The 21039-nt window shown below is 40.7% G+C and overlaps 2 protein-coding genes across 12 annotated transcripts in view; both read left to right on the plus strand.

Annotated features, from left to right (window-relative positions):
- The window catches only part of LOC127371909 (mitogen-activated protein kinase 14A), a 123131-nt gene that overhangs the window by 22538 nt on the left and 79554 nt on the right, over positions 1-21039 (plus strand). The window lies entirely within an intron of this gene.
- Positions 356-20911, plus strand: srpk1b (SRSF protein kinase 1b). Of its 3 annotated transcripts, none has more exons than XM_051415146.1 (16): positions 356-449; positions 1139-1193; positions 12518-12645; positions 12842-12950; positions 13417-13504; positions 13603-13690; positions 14826-14932; positions 15202-15367; positions 15968-15993; positions 16098-16335; positions 16537-16935; positions 17798-17892; positions 18067-18174; positions 18630-18699; positions 18920-19012; positions 19366-20911. In XM_051415146.1, exons 1-16 carry the CDS (start codon positions 437-439, stop codon positions 19548-19550), a joined length of 1968 nt encoding a protein of 655 aa, XP_051271106.1. In that variant the 5' UTR covers positions 356-436; the 3' UTR covers positions 19551-20911. The 3 variants fall into 3 exon arrangements, with proteins under 3 accessions (XP_051271106.1, XP_051271107.1, XP_051271109.1); XM_051415147.1 differs by lacking the exon at positions 356-449 and adding an exon at positions 474-500; XM_051415149.1 differs by lacking the exons at positions 356-449; positions 1139-1193 and adding an exon at positions 7821-8186.

The following is a 21039-nucleotide window of genomic DNA, read 5'->3' on the forward strand; positions in this document are numbered from 1 at the left end:
AAATGTGTGGCCCTGTATCAAAATATAGGGTTAAGATCTTAACTATTTTTGTTTATATTATGCTTACATGGTGCATACCAATAAAAGCGTAGATTACCACAAACAAACACATTATTATAACTCCACAACAGGAGTGGTTGCACTGGATTTAATGGGACCTTGGATTTTGACAGGGAACATACAGTTAGCCTACATACAGCACAGTTACACGGTTACAAAATAACACATATGAGAAAACAATTTGTATTCATGTGGCAAATGTTTTAATTTAATCGCCAAAAGATACCACATACATCAGAAATACTACTAGCGTTTGACAGCTCCTACACACTCCGCCCCCCTACAGCTCAACTCTGTCGGGTCGTTCATTTTCGCGCACTTTAGAGTTTCGACAATTCCAACCGTCCTTGAACGCCTCTCCTTACTGGTTATCAGCATGGAAAGAAAAGGTAACGTTGTAACGGCTCCCAAATGCTTTTTACACGCAGTACTTGAAACACGTACGGTTTTATTTTACATGTTTCTGTGGCAGACATGTGCTCGTGATGATTTTAACAACTGTGACCAGCCACGTTACAGTTGGTGGAAAGTAAAAGTAGACCATGCGCTCTGCTGTGTGTGTGTGTGTGTGTGTGTGTGTGTGTGTGTGTAGTGTTCACGGTATGCTAGCTCTAGCCAACAGACTAGCATCCGTTCGTGGACAAACATGTCTTTTTAAACTTTTATCCAGGTTGGAGTTAAAAAAATAATAAAATAAGCCACAGTGTCCCTGAAACTATTACCACAGTTATCAGGTCTCGGCATGATAGTGGCTAAAACGTGTGGTATTCGTAGTGAAACGCACCACGTTACTGTTAGCAGCTAACTTAAATGCCTCTCCTATCGGACAAACACACCGCCCAGGCCGGCTTACATTGCTTTATGAGAGGCTGTTACTCCTGCTAAGTAACCCGCTAGCCGCTCGGAGCTGCTAATGTAATCTAACCCGTAACTACGAGCTCTTTACACCTGCAGCCCGGGACACTAAATCACGATATAGCCACAACAGCTTTGTGTAACATCACTGTGTCGTACTTACTGCGAGGTTTGGAGTTGAATTACTGTGTTATATCTTTACTCTTTTCTCTCTACTTTTTAGTACTAGCGATGCAAGCAAGGAAGAAGAGGACAAAGCCCAGGAAACCTGGCAAAAAGTAAGTTTAAATAACACCTCCTGCTTGTTTTCATATTTCATATTTCCGCAGTTTTCTCTCTTTTAACACAAAGCAGGAGATTCACGAGAAACTGTCCAGCTGCATTTTCTCTTTTGGTTGTAAACTTTGATCAAAATAATGGATATGGAGGTGTCCCACTACAGAGGGAGCTTCTGGTGGATGGACCATCACAGTGTCTGCACGGTGCTTTGACTTTTATACTAAGTATATTAAGGAAGTCATTTAATCCTACTTGAAAGCATGTTTGCTATCACAATGATTATAAGTGGTTTGAGTGCTTGATTTGCCATAATAGGAGCCATTTTGCAAATTGCTCACAAGGGTTCTCAATAATGGACTTAAAAGATAAAGGAACATTTCGTTAGAATATCAATATATAGTTACACATGATGTGCTGTAAAAATCACCCGAAGTTGCATAACCAATTAAATATAAATAATAGTTTATTCTGACATTTAACACAAGTCCAGAAACCAGGAAAGCGGGGACCTTTCTGTCGTATGCAAATTGGATTAAAACAAAAACCTGTATAAATAATGCAAATAACCTCAAGGCACTATGCCACAATAACAGATCCATGGGGATAAATTTTGCTATGGCAGTATGAATATGATCCAAATCAATTTATACAGTACAACCCAATAAATGCCACAAAAGGGCAACATTTCACTCTGTGTGTATAATAAGGTTGTTTAGTTTAGTGATGTATGCAATATTTTAAATGTTATACATCTGCCAAAAAGCTATAACAGTAACGTATGTGTAGGTAACAAATGTAGTAGCACTTCCATTTAATAATTCACTTCAAAGTTGTCACCTGTTCCTGAGTCCTATAAAATGCCAACGTTGGACATTCTGCACCTTGCGGCAAATCTTGTTTAACAAGTCCTGGGTTGGGCTGCGTTCAACTAACTAAGGCATGTCAAAAATGACCTTTTTCCTTCCTTGTTTGGAAGAGTTGCTTTTTATTTTGTGATAAAATAAAATCCCATCAAATGAACAAGTTTCTCTTGTAACCTTCATCTCAAGTAGCTAATTAGGATCAATTTCCATTGGTGACGCATCAAACGCGACACCCACAGAAGAGCAGCATTATTTGGAGCATTCGGTGCCTTTAATGAAACAGTTCGCTGCGGTTCAAAGTTACATTTTTTGAACGAAGAAGTAAGAAGAATTTTAATTTAGGTATAAAACAACATGGAATAAATGAACTGTTACTGATGACATTTCTATGAGCTGGTGGCAAAGGGCACCTGTTCATTAGAAATTCTGTTTATTTATATGTTTATACTTGGTATGACATTGATGTTTGAATGTTATCTTTGGTTAAATGTGGTCAGAAATATCCAGATGGGAACAGCATCAAATGTCACAAAACAACAACCACAAAAACATTTGCAGACATAAATGTATGACAACACTGCCGGGAACTAAAAGCAAACAATAAAAGAACAATTACCTGATTGATTCAAATTAACCAGCCTACCATAACCCCACTGTGGTATTTGTCCTGCAGCCACCTGCTTGTTCTACCTGCACACATTGGATTGATGACATGCAGATTATGATGTGATTTTATTTTGGGAGATTAGATTCTCTCCTCATTATACCTCCTCCCTTGTTTCACCTGTATCACAGTATCACTAACTACTAATTCCCTGCTATCAGGCTATGATGATCTAAATCTCATATCCTGATATAGGTCATTTCATATCCAGATAACAATACATATCCTGATATATAGCACAGTTTCTGTAAATTAAATGAATAGTTTATATATAATGACCATATGGAAAAGCCTTTTTCTTATTACATTTGAATTACATTCTCAACAAATAAAGGTACTCATATTTCATTATTTTCTCCTTTTTATTAAAAACCTTTGTGCACATTTTTATTTAAGGATGTAACAAAGTATAAAATATTAATGTCTCAGTGTCTTCCACATAAGAGTTAAGGTATTTTAAAGTCCAGCGACCCATTTAAGCGTTATCTGGTACATGGAGATAGATTTACAAGCACGGATCAGGTAAAGCATTCGGTTCCACAATGACAGGCTCATTAACTACAAGCCTCCACCACATGTGGCTCACCTGCTTTAGTTAAAGCAGAATCACGAGTGAAAAATTAGTTTTTTTGGGCTTTATAAAACATACTGCTGGAGAGACACAGAGAGAGAAATAGAAAGAGGTGGTGTGAAGTGGAGCAGAGTTGCTTGTGTTTGTATGTATGGGGGAAACAAAAAGAGAGGTGAGCTTCTTCACCTTCTTCATCTTCATAGCTTCATTTTTGACAGATGTCTTTTGGTAAATGAGATGATCATATACGGTGCAATCCGAAAGTATTCAGACCCTTTCACGTTTTTCACATTTGAGTCGCAGCCTCATGCTAACCAGGCACCACTCATCGCCTGTGTAATACCATCCCAAAGGTGAATCATTGTGGTTGCAGCATCACATTGTGTGGTTTTTTTTTTTTTTTTTTTAGCGACATGGTCTTAGGAGGACTGGATAGGTTTTAGGGAAAGCTAAACGGATCAAAGCACAGAGAAAAACTTTCTTAAAACCTGTTCCAGAGTCCATTACAACATAGAAGTGGCTTAGGGATAACTCTGTGAATGTCCTTGACATCTCTGGAAAGACCTGAAAATGGCTGCCCACCGACGGCCCCCATCCAACCCGACAGAGCTTGAGAGGATCTGCAAAGAACAATGGCAGAATAAAACAGTGTGCAAAGCTGGTAATCGCTGCCAAAGGTGCTTCAAGTATGGAGTTCAGTGTCTGAATACATAATATTGCAATAATTTCTTTGTAATTTGCAGGAAAAATGAATTCTAACAATTTCAGCATAAAGCTGAAACTTAAAATGTGAAAAAAGTGAAGGAGTCTGAATGCGTTGTCATTCACTCATGGTGGACGAGCGTACAAAATATTAATATTAATTAATTTACAATAGACTCACAGAATACCCAGGTTGGCTAAATGTTGCACTCCCCCCTTTTTTTTTTTAAATAACTGCATGGCTTTGACGCAGCAGCCTCATCACATCGTAAATTAATACTCAAAGCTGTGTGGCTAATCTCTCCAGCTGTTACAAGGCTACAGTTTGTCCTACTTGTTGTGGTAACGTAATTTAAACTTTATTCCAGGGTTGACTCAGAGCATCGGTTCACCATAAAATCCCGACACAAAATGCATACTTTCTGTCAGTAACCATCAAGCAAGTGGCGAGCATCCAAGCATAAATGAACTCCCCTCTCTCTCTCCCTCTCTTGCCCTTGCACCCATCACGCTCCTTCCCTCCCACTTACCCGTGTCAGTCGCTCTGTTGTGGCTGCTGTGCTGAGAGGACGCAGCACAACTACTGTTCGTTTGAAGAGCCAGGGGAGAGGAGAGCAGACCCGATCCAAGTGCCACTCTCCTTTTGCCAAGTTTTTATTTATTTTTTTTTTTTAAGCATAGACTGGGGTGTAACATAGCTTTAGCCTTGTGTTGTCTGGGTCATGTGGCTCCTGGACTGGATCTTCTCCATCAATACAGCTGTTGTGAAGCTAGCCAGCGGGCTCACATGCAAGTGAGTAGTGCAATAAGTCTCATGTTTGTGTTTGTGTATGAGAGAGAGGAGGCACAGTTGAGATGTAAAAGTCAGACTTTGGTCATGTTTGTACTGCTTGTTGTATTTGTGATGATGGGAGTTTTTTAGCGTAGTAGTGTTTTTGTGTGTGTGTGTGTGTGCGCCAGATGCCAGGTTGCACAGCATTGGGCAGACTTATTGATGGGGCTGATCCATTTTTCATTAAGGAGCAGATGCTGACTGTTGTTGCTCTATGAGGTACTTGACTACCTGCTTCTTGTGTTTTGCTTTGTTGTGTGTGTGTGTGTGTGTGTGTGTGTGTGTGTGTGTGAGCGAGAACAGGGCTGATGATGTCCCTAGTGGATTTGTGCTGCAGCTTTTGAAAGAGCTTATTGCCCACCCTGTTGTTTCGCTGTATTTCTGCATTACAATATCATATTCTTTGGGCATCACTTCAGACATGAAACCACTTGTTTCTCTAACTCTCTGTACCTCAGGTGTGATTTTTAGGACATTTTTGTGTTCACTCAGGAGAGTGAACAGGAATTGGCAGCATTGCAGAGTATTTACCAGCACAGTTGTTCTGTTATATTTTGCTTTTTATCTCTCCCAGCCATAGCTGCAGTTCATTACATAACCCGTCAAATCTTTTATCATCTGCAGCCCACTACAGCTCTGTGTCCCTCTTTTTCTCTCTCTCCTGCTCTCTGTCCTCACCCTGCAGGTTAACCATTACGCTTCTTTCCCGTCCTGTCAGTAGGCAGAAATATCTTTGTGTGTGTTGACTGTAAAGAGGAGGCGGGTCACTTCAGGCTATTGAATTGAATGTTGGGTTTTCTGCTTTTTGTGACGGGGGAGATTGTTTTTTGTGAACTAAGTGCTATCGTATCTACAAATCTGTAGTGTGCTCTCTTTCTCTTATTATGTCTCTGCTTGGAGGCCCACTTCATGCATAACTGTATTTCTAACATGACACACAGTCTCTGTTCTCCAGAATTAACCTGCATGGCACTGCAAAGAACATGAAAGCCTATTTATGTTTGTGACATGCTATCTAATTGTCTCTGCATTGCATTGTCTCTTGTATGACGTGCATACTCTCAGGAGAGTCAAAGTGAAGGTGCTGCAGCACGCTCATTTACACTGTGTGTGCACTGCACCCTCAGTACAGTTACCTAGTGCTGCTGTTTCATTCTGCTGCCCAGGCACTTGGCATTGATTTTATCTGGAGGGAGGGGAGGAGGATGTTAAACTTTTTGGCCACACTCCATCCCCAAGAGCTTTCTTCCTCTGTGCCCCTGTTTGTTTTGCTCTAAAGATCTGATAGGGCTGGATGGGTGGCAACAACACAGCCAAGAGAAACCAGGAGACACTGACACACACTGTCATGTCAGATGTGTGCGCAGGATGTCAAGTGCTTGTGGTTCTGTATTTGATTTTAGTGCTCATTGGAACATTCACTTTCCTATAGAGAAATGTGGCCCAGGCTGCAGATAATCTGACCATTTATTAGGCTCTCTTTGTGTGTAAGACAGTTTAAGCATCAGCCTATAAAAACTGTTAAAGCGGAGTAAAAATCTGACTAGTATTGTTAAAGTAAAACAGGGACTATATTTTATATCTATCAACTATATCGTTGATTGTCAGTAAGGCTTAAAATCTTTTGTGCATAAGTGCAACATTGAAATAGTTCTCTCCTTCACTTTTTTATTCATTAGTGTCATTGTACATTGTATTTTGGGATGGTCTCTTTTTAGCTAGCGAACAAGCAAACAGATCTTGTTCAGAGTTAAGAAATTGCAGCAAGTTGCAAACAATCCTGGGAGAAGGAACAAACTTCAGATGTATTGCGTGTATCCACTGAGCCCAGCAGGTTGGTCAATAAAGTCCTCACATGCACACAACATAAATTCTGTCAATTGTTTTGCATAGGAATTCCAAATAAATTATTATTTATATCAATTGATAACTTATCGGCTGTAGTTTAATCATCCTGATAATTTAAAATAATTCCCCTTCATCAACCAATAACCGATATCTGTCCCGATAATTATAGTGCATACTTAATCTTGCGTGGTCTAAAATGTTGGATGTACCGATCAGCGCACCAACATCTCCACGAGGCGCGGCTGGCATGGCAAAAACCTCAGACATACTATTCATTTAATGACATGTTACTGTGTTACTGACAAAAGCATGAATGATGACTAACGTACTCATATTGGTGCCTGATCCTCATAATGAAGTACTTTGTGTTTGACATTGATTCTGAATGAGGAGGTGTTTATTTAACGCTCTCAGCTCAGACTCGAGCAGAGATGCATGGCTCATTGTTTATTAAACCAAAAATGTATCTCTGTGTAATGAGCAAAGTAAAATAATTTAATTGATGAAATTACTAAATCAGTGATGAGAAAAGGAATGAGTTAAGGTAGGGTCAAAAGTAACTACAGCCTCGTTTTTCAGTTTCAGGAAATTTAATAGATTTTGTATATTTTGATTTACCTTAATAATTAATATATATAATTTAATTTTATATATATATATATATATATAGTGGAATGATATTGTCACATTGCAAAGATTCCTCTCCTACATTGAGGGATTCAAATCATCACTAATATTGTGAATCAGAAATGTGTGTGATGGGCCACCTTGCACATGAAGAGCAACCCCTGCATCGGCTGGGGCACAGTCCATGTACAGCAAACAGTCTGAGTAGCATTGCTGTTTCAACCCAAAAAGGATTGAGGATGAGTGAAACATTGTTGGAACAGCAGGCGTATGAAATGGGGGTGACGATGATGGACAGACAGAGGAGGGGGGGAAGAGGAATGGTGTTGTTTTGGTCAGACAAGGAGGGAGGGAGGAGGGGGGATGCTGATGTCGTCCCTCACCTGCAATGCAGTGCTGGGCTGCCTCACCCAATCATCTCCCAGCTGTCAGTAAAGGGGGCCGGGCCAGAGGCTGACGACAGCCAAGGAGAGTTCTCGGTCAGACGGGGAGAGACAGTGAGAGAAAAAGTGAGCGAGAGAGTCAGCGAGTGTGCGGTGGTGCCTTGCGCTCTAGGACTCCAGCTTACAGCAGAGCCTCTACATTTCTCCTCTTCTTCCTTCCCTCTACTCTGCTCCTCACCAGCCTCTTCTTCTACTCTTCTCTTCTGTTTGCCGCCCACCCACCCTCTATAATCTCTGCTTTTCAGTTATCAGCACTGATCACTCTCTCCTCCTTCTCCATTCTTACTTTTCACTCTCCGTCCTTCTTCCTCTTTTGGTCCTCTAATCGCTCCTGTTTTCTCTTCTGGCTGATGGAGTAAGAAGGCTTTGTTTTTAACACCTGCACTTCTCTCCTGCCCTCCTCCACTCCATCACGTCCCATGGGCATCCGGGCATCTTGCAGGTAAGAGCAGGATGCGTGTGAGTGTGGGCAGGCGTGAGAAGCGTAGACAGTCGGAGGTGGTCTTGAGACACCTCCAGGTGTTCTGAGTTTTGCAGAAGTCCTTGAGGTGTTCTGCTTTTTGTTCTTGTCCATGTTGTCTGGCAATCAGGGGGCATCGAACCGTCTCTGTCCATCTATCCATGTACCGCAGTGATTTAAAAAAAAACTTGCATGCATGATCATCTGTTGTCTTTTGGCATTAAATGTGTGAATGTTCTCGGTTGGTTCAAAATTATGTTTATTTAATTTTGTGTATATTTGCTAAATATTTCTGTATTTCTCCATTTCTTCCCCTGTGTAAACATTGTTCCTGTAACCTTCACCATCCCGCCCCTCCATCTCGTTTTCTGCTCTCTACTTACTGCAAATAGTGTTAATTTTGGCAGCTATATTTAGATCGAGTGCTCATCCTAGGATCGATGTCCATGTGTCAGTTTTTTAGCTTAATCCTTCATATTTCTAATAAATTCTGTTCGGGTGGAAAAAAGAAACTATTCTACTACTCTACTCTATTTTAGTCATAATTATCAAGAACCATGAACATTTTAGTATATTGTTATTCAGCAAAAACACTTGATATTTTAGTCTTTTTTATATTTGTAAAATTAAAACTTACTAACATTTTGGTCTTGTTTTATTCAAGACCAATTATTTTTACCTCAACATATATAGTCACCATCCTCTCACATTAACCAGGCCATAAATGTGTACAGTGTGTGACCGCTGCAGGTGCTACAGAGAGGTGGTCAGGTGCAAAGTAGTGTGGGGAAAAAGAAGCCAACATTCAATGACAACGATGAACATGAGTCTTTGCAACAATGTTTTTTTAATACATGTCAGTGCTGTAAGTCATTTTGTCAGTATTTGTCTTCAGTTTTTCAAAACTTCCTACTTTTGTCTCCTATTTTCATTAGCAGCAAGATGAAGAGATATAGTCGGTTTTTGTTTGTGAATCTTGTCATCATCTTTGCCTTGGATAGAAAGGTCCTTGATAAATCATTTCAAAACTTTGGAGAACAAAATTACCGCTATACTGAAGCCCCAGTTTTCCTCATCAGTTAGTTTTATTCATTAAAGTAAGTGTGTGTGTGTGTGTGTGTGTGTGTGTGTGTGTGTGTGTGTGTGTGAATATTGGAGATACAGGAGAGGGAGAATTGTCTTTAACTTTTGAAACACTTCAGATGAGAGGACACTGACCTAGGTAGTGTTTGGTGGCTAAATTTTACTGTGTGTGCATCTGACTAAATGATGAAAGGTAGCTGTTGTTGTGCCTTGGCCACACAGTGTGTGGGCTGACACTGTTCTTGCAGTCAAGCCAAGAGGAAAGCCAAGTGTAATTACAATTAAAGCACTTTAGTCTTTCTGTAATTATAATACTATAGTTAATGAGAACACAAAATATAATAAACCTCATAACGTTGAAGCACTTCAAGTGTCCACTCACTTACACACTGTGAGTACTGATTTAGGGAGATCCAAACGTACTTTTTTGTTGAAAACCAAACCAATTCTGAGCAAATGAAACATTGTGAGTATTCCCACTCCAGTGACACCTTTTCTTTTGAAGAACTGAGAGAAAAATCTCACAGCAGATGGGTGAATAATAATTAATCAAAATCACACAAGCCAGACAGATGCATCAGCAGGCCAATATTATTGACTGATATTGAGATTTTTTAGATATCTGGTGCAGCTTATATGTTGGAAACAGAAGTTCTAGTACATACTGTATATGTTTGATGGGCTATGTTTCTACATTTTTACTTTTTAATGTTGATAATGGTGTCTGTTTGTTCGGGCTCCAAACAGAAACCTTAGACTGTCTTGAACTACAAGATGGACGTTTGTGGTCAAAATAGTGAAGGACCTAATTTATTAATTAATCACTGCACCTCTGACTTCAGCTCAACATCGTTAATTGCCTTCTTGTCCCCCCAGGAACAACGTCAAACAGTTGAGTTCTGCAGGCGGCTGAGCATGACACAGCTTTGTTTTTGCTGAGATGCATCCAGTGGTCCTTCTGCTTAGACTTAAGCCAATGAACTGATTAGCTTGGCGTGCTAATCCTAATGACTTTAACATTATTTGCAAATAGATCACAACAAAGTGTCCTCAACCAAAGCAATCAAACTGATGTTTTTGCCTCCTCTATCAATTACAATTTTAGAAGCAGTGACTGTAAGCACTTTTCTTCAGAGAGTACGTGGCTAAGTCAGCTGCTTAGATCCTTTTCATAGTTTAAGAGATAATATGTGACTTGCTTTAATTAGCTCCAAATCCTCCTCAGCACCATGCAGTGTTTACAGTTTGACTCAGTAACACCAAATGTGTAGCACACAAGACTGATGTGCTCTGAAGAATGAATCTGCTTCAAGAGATTTTGTATGCAAGACCACGGTGTGTTTATTTGAGGCTTGAAATGTTGTGAAGAAAAATGTTGGTTGTGAGGGAAACGTCTGTCTGCATTGCATGCAGAGAACAGGATTTCTTGCTAGAAGCTCCACAGTGCACCATGATCAGCCCTCTGCAGTATTACGGTGAAGCATCATAAGGATTCATGAGCCTCATTATTTCAGTGGAAAAACAAAAATAGTTTGATAGTGATGCTCTGTGTTGGCACAGGAATGTTTGCTTATTCTTTAAGATTTTCTTGATTTAATTTTGTACAGCTGTTTGCATTTAAAGACAACATTACAAAGCAAGCGACAAGCCAAACAGATATTTGGCTTATTTTGTTGAGAGGACAAAAACATAGCAAGGTATTGTAAAAAGTATATTTTTGGTCTTGGTACCAGCACAAGATATTGTACCTGCACCAATATTTTTAAAAATACCAACTCCAAAAGTTTACAAAAAGTTACTCCTTGTTATTTAAATTAATCGGTATTGTCATTTAGTGTATGAAAGGACTATGTGATGAATATAAGATACCACCGATGAATTTTGACAAAACCTTTGGGATTGATGCATGTTGATGCATTCCAGGCGATAGCCATTACTGATTGGTGAAGGGTGTTGAAGTTATTCATTGGTGTCACTCGTGTTTGTTACTCTGTGGTTTGGATCCAGTGAGGCAGTGCAGTCTCTTCCTTCAGCACCATGGACAGCACCAGCAGTTTAGTCTGTATGAGAAACTAAAAGCTTTTCAGTTCATCCACTAACTGACTCAGGAAGAGTATGCAGCGTTCCCAGTCAATGGTTTGTGCAGCTGGATCTGCTGGATTCTCTCCTCTGGAGTACCGGTTGTTGTTACATGCTGCACCTTCACCATCTGCTGGGGCCTCTTGTTTTACTTGTTTGATTTCTAACTTGTATCCTGTGTGTGAGTCTTTTCATGGAAACAAACATGGTCTCCATTACTCTGCAGTGGGCTGTTCTATATGAACAACTGGAGGACTGGTTTTAATAATTTATTCCACCATGTTTAGATTTTCACAACTCAGCATGCTCGTTTAAGCATTGTGGAATAACCATCAGTTATTTAAAAATACTATCAATGTTTAATAGTATTAGGTCTCGGTCGAAGGCGTTACATTGTTTAATACTCTTTGGTTTTGTGTTGATGCTCCAGCCTCAATGGGTTGATTTTGAAGAAAAATAATCAATAATCAAATATTCTTTCCTTCCTCTACTTCCTACCCAGCCCTTGGTACTTATTGTGTAGCTGATTCACAGCACAGCTTTACATTTACTTCTTCTGACTTCTGTTATTGACACACTCGCAAAACTTGTGTAAAAATGTATTTCTTAACCATAGATTCATTTTGGCACTTTAAACATACGATTACAATTAATCAATTGAATCTAAAAAACAATCTGCAGATTAATCAATAATAAAAATAATTACTAGTTACCACCGTAGAGCATGGTCACACTCCATAGCCTCAAAAGCAGATGTTTTTTGTATCAAATGTTCACCCTCTGCACTGCATTATTTCTCACTGCTTTCTTTTCTGTCCACTGACATGCTGAAATGACTGTTCTGTCATTACAGACACATTAAACAGGCTCCTAATCTTTGCGTGCTTGGTTACCTTTAGTTAAATAAGAGTTTATCCATATCTCCCATATCGCTTGAGTTTTTCTGGATGAAACCACACTGAAAGCTTTTTGATAAAATGCCTCTGAAAATGACGTATTATAGAAACCACATTCTCAAATGTTCCGACATCTTTTGCCCCCTTTTCCCCCCACTGTCACTCTGCTGTTCCTGTGCACTTCTGTCCTTCCTCCATGTCTCTTGCGTTCCTTACCATCCCTCTCTCCTTGCTCTGTCTGTCTTCCCCACTCAGACCAGAACCTCATGGCCGTGGAGGCGGCTCTCAGCCGGGCCAGGCAGACTCTCCGCTCCCAGAGCAGGACGAGGAGATCCTAGGCTCTGATGATGATGAGCAGGAGGACCCCAACGACTACTGCAGGGGTAGGTCGTCTCTCACTCTTGCTCTCTGTTCACATATCAGATCTGTCTGTGTATATATCCAAGGCAATAAAACATTTGACATCTGTGTGCTTTTTCGATAATACTCCAGCTTTGACTCATAATACACACACTTTCATACACTACATACTCAACACATAATATTTGTTTGAGTGTATCTGCATCCGTCTTTGGTCAGGTGGATATCACCATGTGAAGATTGGAGATCTGTTCAACGGGAGATACCATGTGATCCGTAAGCTGGGCTGGGGGCACTTCTCCACTGTGTGGCTGGCCTGGGACATCCAGTAAGTTTTTCTCCTGAACTTGAATATGTGACATTTAGACAGTGATGTACAGATATGCAGAGGTCATGCGTGGATTTGACCAAGCCACAGCTGCTGCAACGTTGCAGTAAAGTGTACTGTAATACTTCCTAAAAATAAGGGTCTAAAAAAGTGTCTAGATCTCTGACAGCAGTAGAGGCAAGGAGTGCTGTGTACATGCATAAGGATATAAAAGTCCACATTGAGGGCCAGGCATGCCAGCCATTTTGCTGCCTGTAGTATTTATAGGTTATGAACAAACCTTAGAAGCACAGTAAAGGCCTAGTGTTTTTTTAGTTAATATCTTCGGACATTATTAGAAGTTTTATGGATATATGCTGAGAGGTTTGATGTTACTTGTCATTGGTATTAGTTGCTTTATACTGTATTTAAAAACAAGTTAATGTGGTTGTGAGGAGTTAAAACTCTGATTTTATGTGTTTTCCAGGGAGAAGCGCTTTGTGGCCATGAAGGTTGTAAAAAGTGCTGAACATTACACAGAGACAGCTCTGGATGAGATTAAGCTGCTCAAATCTGTAAGTCATGCAGTCGTCATGAAACATATTTTCACACTGGCTTATACTCCAGTTATACCAGCGCCCGCAGCTTTCACAACCCTTTGTGTGTTTTTCAGGTGAGAAACACGGATCCCAGTGACCCCAACAGAGAGAAAGTGGTGCAGCTTCTAGACGACTTCAAAATTTCTGGCATGAATGGGACTCGTATCCTCTGAAAGAAAATTCTTGTTAAGAAGTATCAGTTCATGTGTTCCTAAGATGCATAAATCTACTATTCAATTTATTTTATACGCACTACATTTTTTTCCCCCCACATTTGTCTGAGTGTGATTGATGCATACAGCAGCATCTTGTTTATAAACTAAACAAAAACACATTTTATTGAAAAAAATGCAAAACTGCTTGTCCTTAAAATGGTGCATACTGATTAGTTTTATGACTGTGCCAGATGGTTTACACTGTCCAGTGCCGTCATTCTGTGAAGGAAGGGAACAGTGGACAACAGCAACTTAAATTCTTGGCATCCTTCCATTTTCTCTTCCCTACTGTTGCTGTCTCAGTGTGATAGCTTGGACATACTGATTACACTCATTCCAGGCCAAACGGCTGCTTTAGTATTGAACATCCAAGGGTAAAGACTGCATCTCCTCAGGCTAGACATTAATTTAGCTCATCCTTGTTATTGTGCTTGAAGGCCACATTTGTCTACATTACTTTGAAAGATTAACATATCTCAGCCAGACTTCGACCACAGTTACTGAGTTTGAATGCAACGACAGTGACAAAGATGCATTTTGAGTGCCAGTCATTTGGCAGTCTGAAGTCTACACACACACACACACACACACACACACACACACACACACACACACACACACACACACACACACACACACACACACACACCAACAACACACACACACACACACACACACACACACACACACACACACACACACACAGCGCTGCTATTCGTGGTTCGCAGATGTTCATCTGACGTTCGGCTAGTTGTGTGCTTTGGCACATTTAAGTGTCACTGATGTCCCTCACTGACACCGTCTCTCCCACGCCATCTAGTCCACAGCTGTGTGTTCAGGCAACATGCCCGGGCATCCGCTGGAAATTAAAGTTAACTTTTGTGGTTTATACTGAGAGATGGTTCACAGTCATTGAAAAACCTTGAATTGCCATCGGAGTGTGTGAGTGTAGTATTTGAAAAATATAACACTTAATCTCCATACCTTTTCCAGGTCTAACCCTAACCTTTTTATTGGAGTAGGTCCTCTGTAGTCTTGTGAGAAGTTGTGTTCTATTAGTCCTTGACCTTGTATTTCTTCAGATGTGTGCATGGTGTTTGAGGTGTTGGGTTATCACCTATTGAAGTGGATCATCAAGTCCAATTATCAAGGCCTGCCGCTTCCCTGTGTTAAAAGCATCATACGACAGGTACTGTTCATATTTATATATTATTAAGTACTATATATATATATATATATATATATATACACACATTATTAAGAAGAGAAGGATCATTTCATGTTTTGGTTTGACTATAGTGTCAGTTATAGTTGCCAAAGACACCTCGGAAGTGTTTGGCTTATTCAGGTGTAAGATCACAGGTGGGTGGGGAATGGTGTATTTTGATGTTCTCAGCACCTTTCATTTCTAACTCAGAACAGCATATATTTTGATACTCTGACTTCTCTGCACTGCAGGTCCTGCAGGGTTTGGACTACCTCCACACGAAGTGTAAGATCATCCACACAGACATCAAACCAGAGAACATTTTGCTGACCGTCAACGAGTCCTACATCAAGAAAATGGCTGCAGAAGCTACGCAGTGGCAGAAGACTGGCACTGCACCTCCCTCGGGTTCTGCAGGTCACAATCTTTCTTTTCCTCTGCACTACACTAAGAAACTTCTGTGGTTTGATTGACAACAAAGAGGTTTGCAGGTCCAGTGCCTTTCAGCGTTACTCAAGTGTTACTAATTTGGTGGTTCACAACATTAATGTGTATTATTATCATTAATACATCTAACAGATGCTGATTATCAGGTCATTTGATCTATTCATGTTTTTAATTGGGTTTTAAGATCGTATTGTAAAGAGGCACAAACCAGCCATGAACTGGGAATACACAGATTTTCCTAGCTCTTCAGTCTAATCCTCCTATTTATGCGATCTAAGCATTCAGAAACGTGAGGGTTTGGTTCTAAAGCACGCAAAGGTTTCTAATAAAGAGGAGCGCTTAGCCCTGTGTCAGTATGAGTCACCACTGGATTGGTTATAGAAATTACCAGCTTGCTCAGAGGAGTGTGTGAATCTTGCTGAGCTGGGTGTCGCTGCAGAGAGTCTATTAGTACAACTTGGTGTGAATCAACTCAGCCACCCGAACAGAATACTAATTATAGAGAGGCGAGGGATATGCCACATATGTCGTTCACTAATGTAATCCTCTGATATTTCCTGTTTCCTACAGTGAGTACCGCTCCAGCACCTAAACCAGTGAGTGATGTTTTTCTTTGTTATTTTAACCAGATCTAGTGATGTGAGGACAACAAGTAAAGTAAAAGAATGTTGTTTTCTCTCCACTTGTTCTCTTTCCCAAGATGGCCAAAATGTCCAAAAACAAAAAGAAAAAGATGAAGAAGAAGCAAAGGAAGCAGGCAGAGATGCTGGAGAAGAGAATCCAAGAGATGGAGGGAGGAGCAACACCTGAAGGAGGAGAAGAGGAGGATGATGAGGAGACGACGACAACAACAACTGAGACCACCGAAGATACGACTTCCTTAGCCACCCTCTCTATGTCTGCCACGCTGCAAGACATTGCTAGCCATACTATCACGGGTGAGTGACCGGGCAGATCCTAGACTGGATAATTGTTTCAGTTAAAATGGTTTTATTGATTTATTGGTTCAAATAATCAAAAAATAGCAACACACGTGACATCTGAAATAAACATTAATCAGTAATAAGTCGTTTTTGCTGAAAGAGTACCATTCATCAGGAAATGAGTGAAACAGAGTTGTATCATCCACACTGCCACAGACACAACTCCTGATGAGCAGCCCCAGCAGACGCCAGAGGCAAATGAACGGAGAGGGGATGCGGCCGAGGGAGAGAACACAATGGAGGTGAACTGCAACGGCCACGCCTCCACACCAGAGAGCGACACCAGCGTAGAGGTACAAGGGACCAAGCAGTCGACGGAGGAGCAAGAAGACCAACAGAACGCAAACCAGCCACAAAGTAACACGCAGACCGAGGACATGTTAAGTAACAAGGAAGAGCATCAGACATGTAACGGTTCACCCCGGGACCCCGACACACAGCAGCTCCCTGCCTCTCTAAAGGAGGGAGATGAGGAGAAGGAGGGGAAGAAGGAGGATGAAATGGACACTCGAGGGGAGACCAAAAAAGAGGATGATGAGGAGGACAGCCAGAATGGTTAGTTAAAATGTTTTACCCCTTACAGTATATTTATTGTCTATCTTCTAGTTCCAGCACTTTACTGAAGCCATATGAAGCTTATAAGTACCCTGTGTTAATAAGAATATTTGGGATGTTCTGAGCATAATTTTATCATCACTTATCGTTCGTGCATCACACATTGCGCACTGAATTCTGCAAAATGTTTTCTTCTTTCTTCACACTAATGTGCAATCACATTTAAAAGGCTGAAATTATCAATACTACATGCACAATGAGAAAAAAACCTTCAGTATGGCTTTAACTAGGGATGTTCCGACCAGATCTCAACAATGGTTATCTGTGCAATCAAGCATTAACTTAACTGATCGGTATCGAGCTTTACTGCTCTGTGTGTGTGTGTGTGTGTGTGTGTGAGAGAGAGGGAGAGAGAGCAGGAGCAGGAGCAGCCCCGCCCGCTGCAGAGTTTCACCGCGGATGCCACAGAAAGGTTGCGCTAGTGAGGCTAATACATATGGATTAACCTGGCGCATCACATCACATTACCTGGAGGACACCCAGTAATGTAGCATATAATAACACTTTCCACTGCGAACTGCGAACTGCAAACTTTAATACCTGCCACTGTAGCAGCTTACTGAGTTTGAATGTATCATCCAAACAGACCCAGAGGTTGTCAAGTTTAATGCGATACTGGAAGATTTACTCCCAATTGTCAAGATGACCCAGTGCAGTTATGAGCACTCTGCCAGCTAAGATTTACTCGGTTACCTTCCATGTGTCTAAATTTTTGTCATTCTTCCCTCTGCTTTTCTACCTCATCCTCCTGTGTTCCCATCTCCCTCTCCTCTCCTCTCCTCTCCTCTCCTCACTTTAACAGGAGCATCAGGCAATATGTTAGTAAACCCCCTGGAGCCTATTAACGCTGACAAGCTGCAGGTTAAGATTGCTGACTTAGGCAACGCCTGCTGGGTGGTGAGTGAAAATATATATTGGCACTTTGTCTATGAACAACTCTTGTTGGGACCTTGAAAGGTTTGCCCACTGCTTTGAATCAGACCTAATTCAAAAAGAAGCAGCACTTTTCAAACACCAGTTCAATTGTTACTTTGTGTCTCAGCATTAAGGGTTTGTCTCTTCTTCTTGCAGAACAAACATTTCACAGATGACATCCAGACGCGGCAGTACCGTTCTCTTGAAGTGCTGACAGGAGCCGGCTACAGTACACCAGCAGACATCTGGAGCACAGCCTGCATGGTAAACAGACGCACACACTCAGACCACCTGTACCACTGTCAGGAACTGATGTCATTAAAAGTTATTTTAGCTCTGTAAGGTAACCTGTCAAGTTTTTATTGGAATTGAGCAAAGTTGTATTAAGTTAATTTGTCAATAAAACACATTGTGTGTACACTTTAGGTCTCAACACCATAAACAAATTGTAAAGCTTTGTTCAATGTTTTGGAACCTGTGTACCAGCTTCCATTCTTCTTCTACTCCTCTTTTATTGACTCATTGCTATTTTTTACAAAGCATAATCCTCCCTAACACTTTTACTGCAGTCAGCAGAAACATGTAATATGTCGATGTGCACGTGACATTAGGATATGGGATACAAAAAACAAAAGTCAGGCCATCCAGGTTTTGACCTCATTGACCATATTAATGGACTGATTATTGAGTTTGTGTTTTGTTTGTTTTTTTTCCCTCAGGCCTTCGAGCTTGCTACTGGAGACTATCTTTTTGAACCCCATTCTGGAGAAGACTACTCCAGAGATGAAGGTTAGTGTCTGCTTCCCCTGAGACATCTGTCCCCAAAACATCAGACATCAGGTTTTAACTGTGCTATCCCAACAGACGAGAGACACTCAAATGAGTGAATGCCAGATTCATATATAGTTTATATGTAATAGAGTCCAGCACTTGAACCATTCATTGAAATGGTTATGTTTACCCTGGTGCTTCATCAGCAGTGTTTGTGTGTTTCTCTGCCTCCCTGTAGATCACATCGCGCTGATCATTGAGCTGCTAGGTAAAGTTCCTCGGAAGCTGATCATGGCAGGCAAATACTCCAAGGAGTTTTTCACCAAGAAAGGTAAACACTGCCGCCCCGCCACCAGCTGTCTGCTGTAGCTAAATCAAGTTCATTTCTTAAAATATGCTCAGGTAGCTCAGGTATTTGGTGCAAATGTTACTATTTCAGACTGAGCACCTGACGCCTCAAGGGAACAGCCATCTGCTCAGTTTGAGGACAGAACTTTCAAATTAACTTTAGTGCAGCTATTTCCAGTTCATAGAGGTGGTGCAGTAGATTTTCTCCAACCAAAAAATGCTCTGAATACTAATCTAAAATAATATTCTATTTAAAACTATTGTTTTAAAGAATATATAATACCCATAATATATATCACACCCTGATATTCACTGTAATTGACCATTTTCTCCCAGGCGACCTGCGTCACATTACCAAGCTGAAGCCGTGGGGGCTACTTGACGTGTTGGTAGAAAAGTATGAGTGGTCCAAAGACGAGGCACACACCTTCAGCAGCTTCCTGCTGCCCATGCTGGACCTGGTGCCCGAAAGGAGGGCCACGGCAGCCCAGTGCCTCTCCCATCCATGGCTCACATCCTAGAGGTCATCTGTGCACACCTGTTCCACCCTCTTATTGTGAAAGTATAAATTAGGTTTGAAGATCCTGGGCTTGAAAACACACAGCAGACAAACAAATTAATGTCTGTACGACCCTGCGACTGCATTGTGCCTGCATCCTCCTGTCATGGCTCTCAGAGGCTACCCACACACACTTCCATGAACCCGATAAAAAGAGAGACTGCTGCAGTCTTTTTCCTGATTTGGAATACAATGGTGATAGAAGGAACTCTTGGTCTTCTCTCTATATTTATGACTTTTTTTTACTGGATGCATAGGACTTGTTCACCTTGTTCTCTCTTGTTTTTCTGACTCCAGCTCTTTCTCTGCAGCACATAACTCTCTGTATTTTTAGCTATAGATGATCATCTGGATTTAAAAGGAAATCGCACTCGTCTACAAATGCAGAAGAAGGCAGGATATTAACAGAAACATAAGGATGCCATCAAAAACACATACTGTTTCGGTCATTAATAAGCCAAATCTGTCTCTGTTTGCCGGTCATCACGTTAGCTGTGCCAGCTTTCAAGCTTTTGGCTGTTTAAAATATGTGCAAAGTGCTCAGAATTAATAACTGCGTTATGCTAACAGGCACAATGAGAGACTAATGTTCTTAGCAGTGTTAGCTTTATGTTAAATAAACCTTTTGTACATTTCTATACAGGCAGAACTACATTATTAGAAAGCATAGATTTCCTACATTTTAAAGTTGTGCACCAGGTCTGCCGAGAGACTCCTCTGAAATCAAACTATTTTTCAGGGAACTGTGATCTCAGATTATTGTTAGTGTCAGCGTGATCTTAAATTCTCTTAGAAGCACTCGGAATAATATAATGTGAAAAGCATACAGATTCCTTCTTCACTTCATGCATGAGGTGGCAGAAAATAACTTTTTGCTGTTTCCTGTTTCTCCCACACTAACAGTCAGTTTAAACTGTGTATCCAGAGTACAGTACAATGTACCAAAGAGATGGCCTTTAGTTTCTCCCTCTCTGCAGATAAAGCTGTGCACAGTTCATAGAAGAGACTGTCAGCAGTGTAGATTAAAGGCACAAGCTTAAAGGTTTGAGCTCTTTTGCTTTTTACACTTTTGGAAATGCTTCGAAGAACGTTCAGGCGATTTCCAGTTGTACGAAAATTTTAAGTGCGCTGCACATGGAGGTGTTGGATTAGAAAATAACAGATTGTACTAAAAACAAATGCTGTAATAACGCTTTGAATCTCTTTAAAACCATTTTGCTCGTTTTTCTACAAAGTTTCCTCTCCTTCTGTCCGTGTCTGCCCTCTTAATTTGATGATTTTTTTTCTGTAGGTAATAAGAATAAACATTTTTTCAAACTCTAACTAGACTGTGTTTGCCTCATAAATCACCACTGCAGTGTTTCCATTCTCTGCTGGATATGAATTCAGCATCAGGACATCCAGAAGGTGGATACAGTAGAGTGCTGTCAGCTGTTAAACAGGAAGATTTT

This window comes from Dicentrarchus labrax, unplaced genomic scaffold, assembly GCF_905237075.1.
Source record: "Dicentrarchus labrax unplaced genomic scaffold, dlabrax2021, whole genome shotgun sequence".
NCBI classification, from domain to species: domain Eukaryota; kingdom Metazoa; phylum Chordata; class Actinopteri; family Moronidae; genus Dicentrarchus; species Dicentrarchus labrax.

What these genes read in the sequence shown, in the direction of transcription:
- srpk1b (XM_051415146.1), top strand. An exon ending in TGCTAGCCATACTATCACGG is followed by an intron (nt 16,336 to 16,536) that starts GTGAGTGACCGG and finishes ACACTGCCACAG; the next exon opens with ACACAACTCCTGATGAGCAG. An exon ending in TAGGCAACGCCTGCTGGGTG is followed by an intron (nt 17,893 to 18,066) that starts GTGAGTGAAAAT and finishes TTCTTCTTGCAG; the next exon opens with AACAAACATTTCACAGATGA.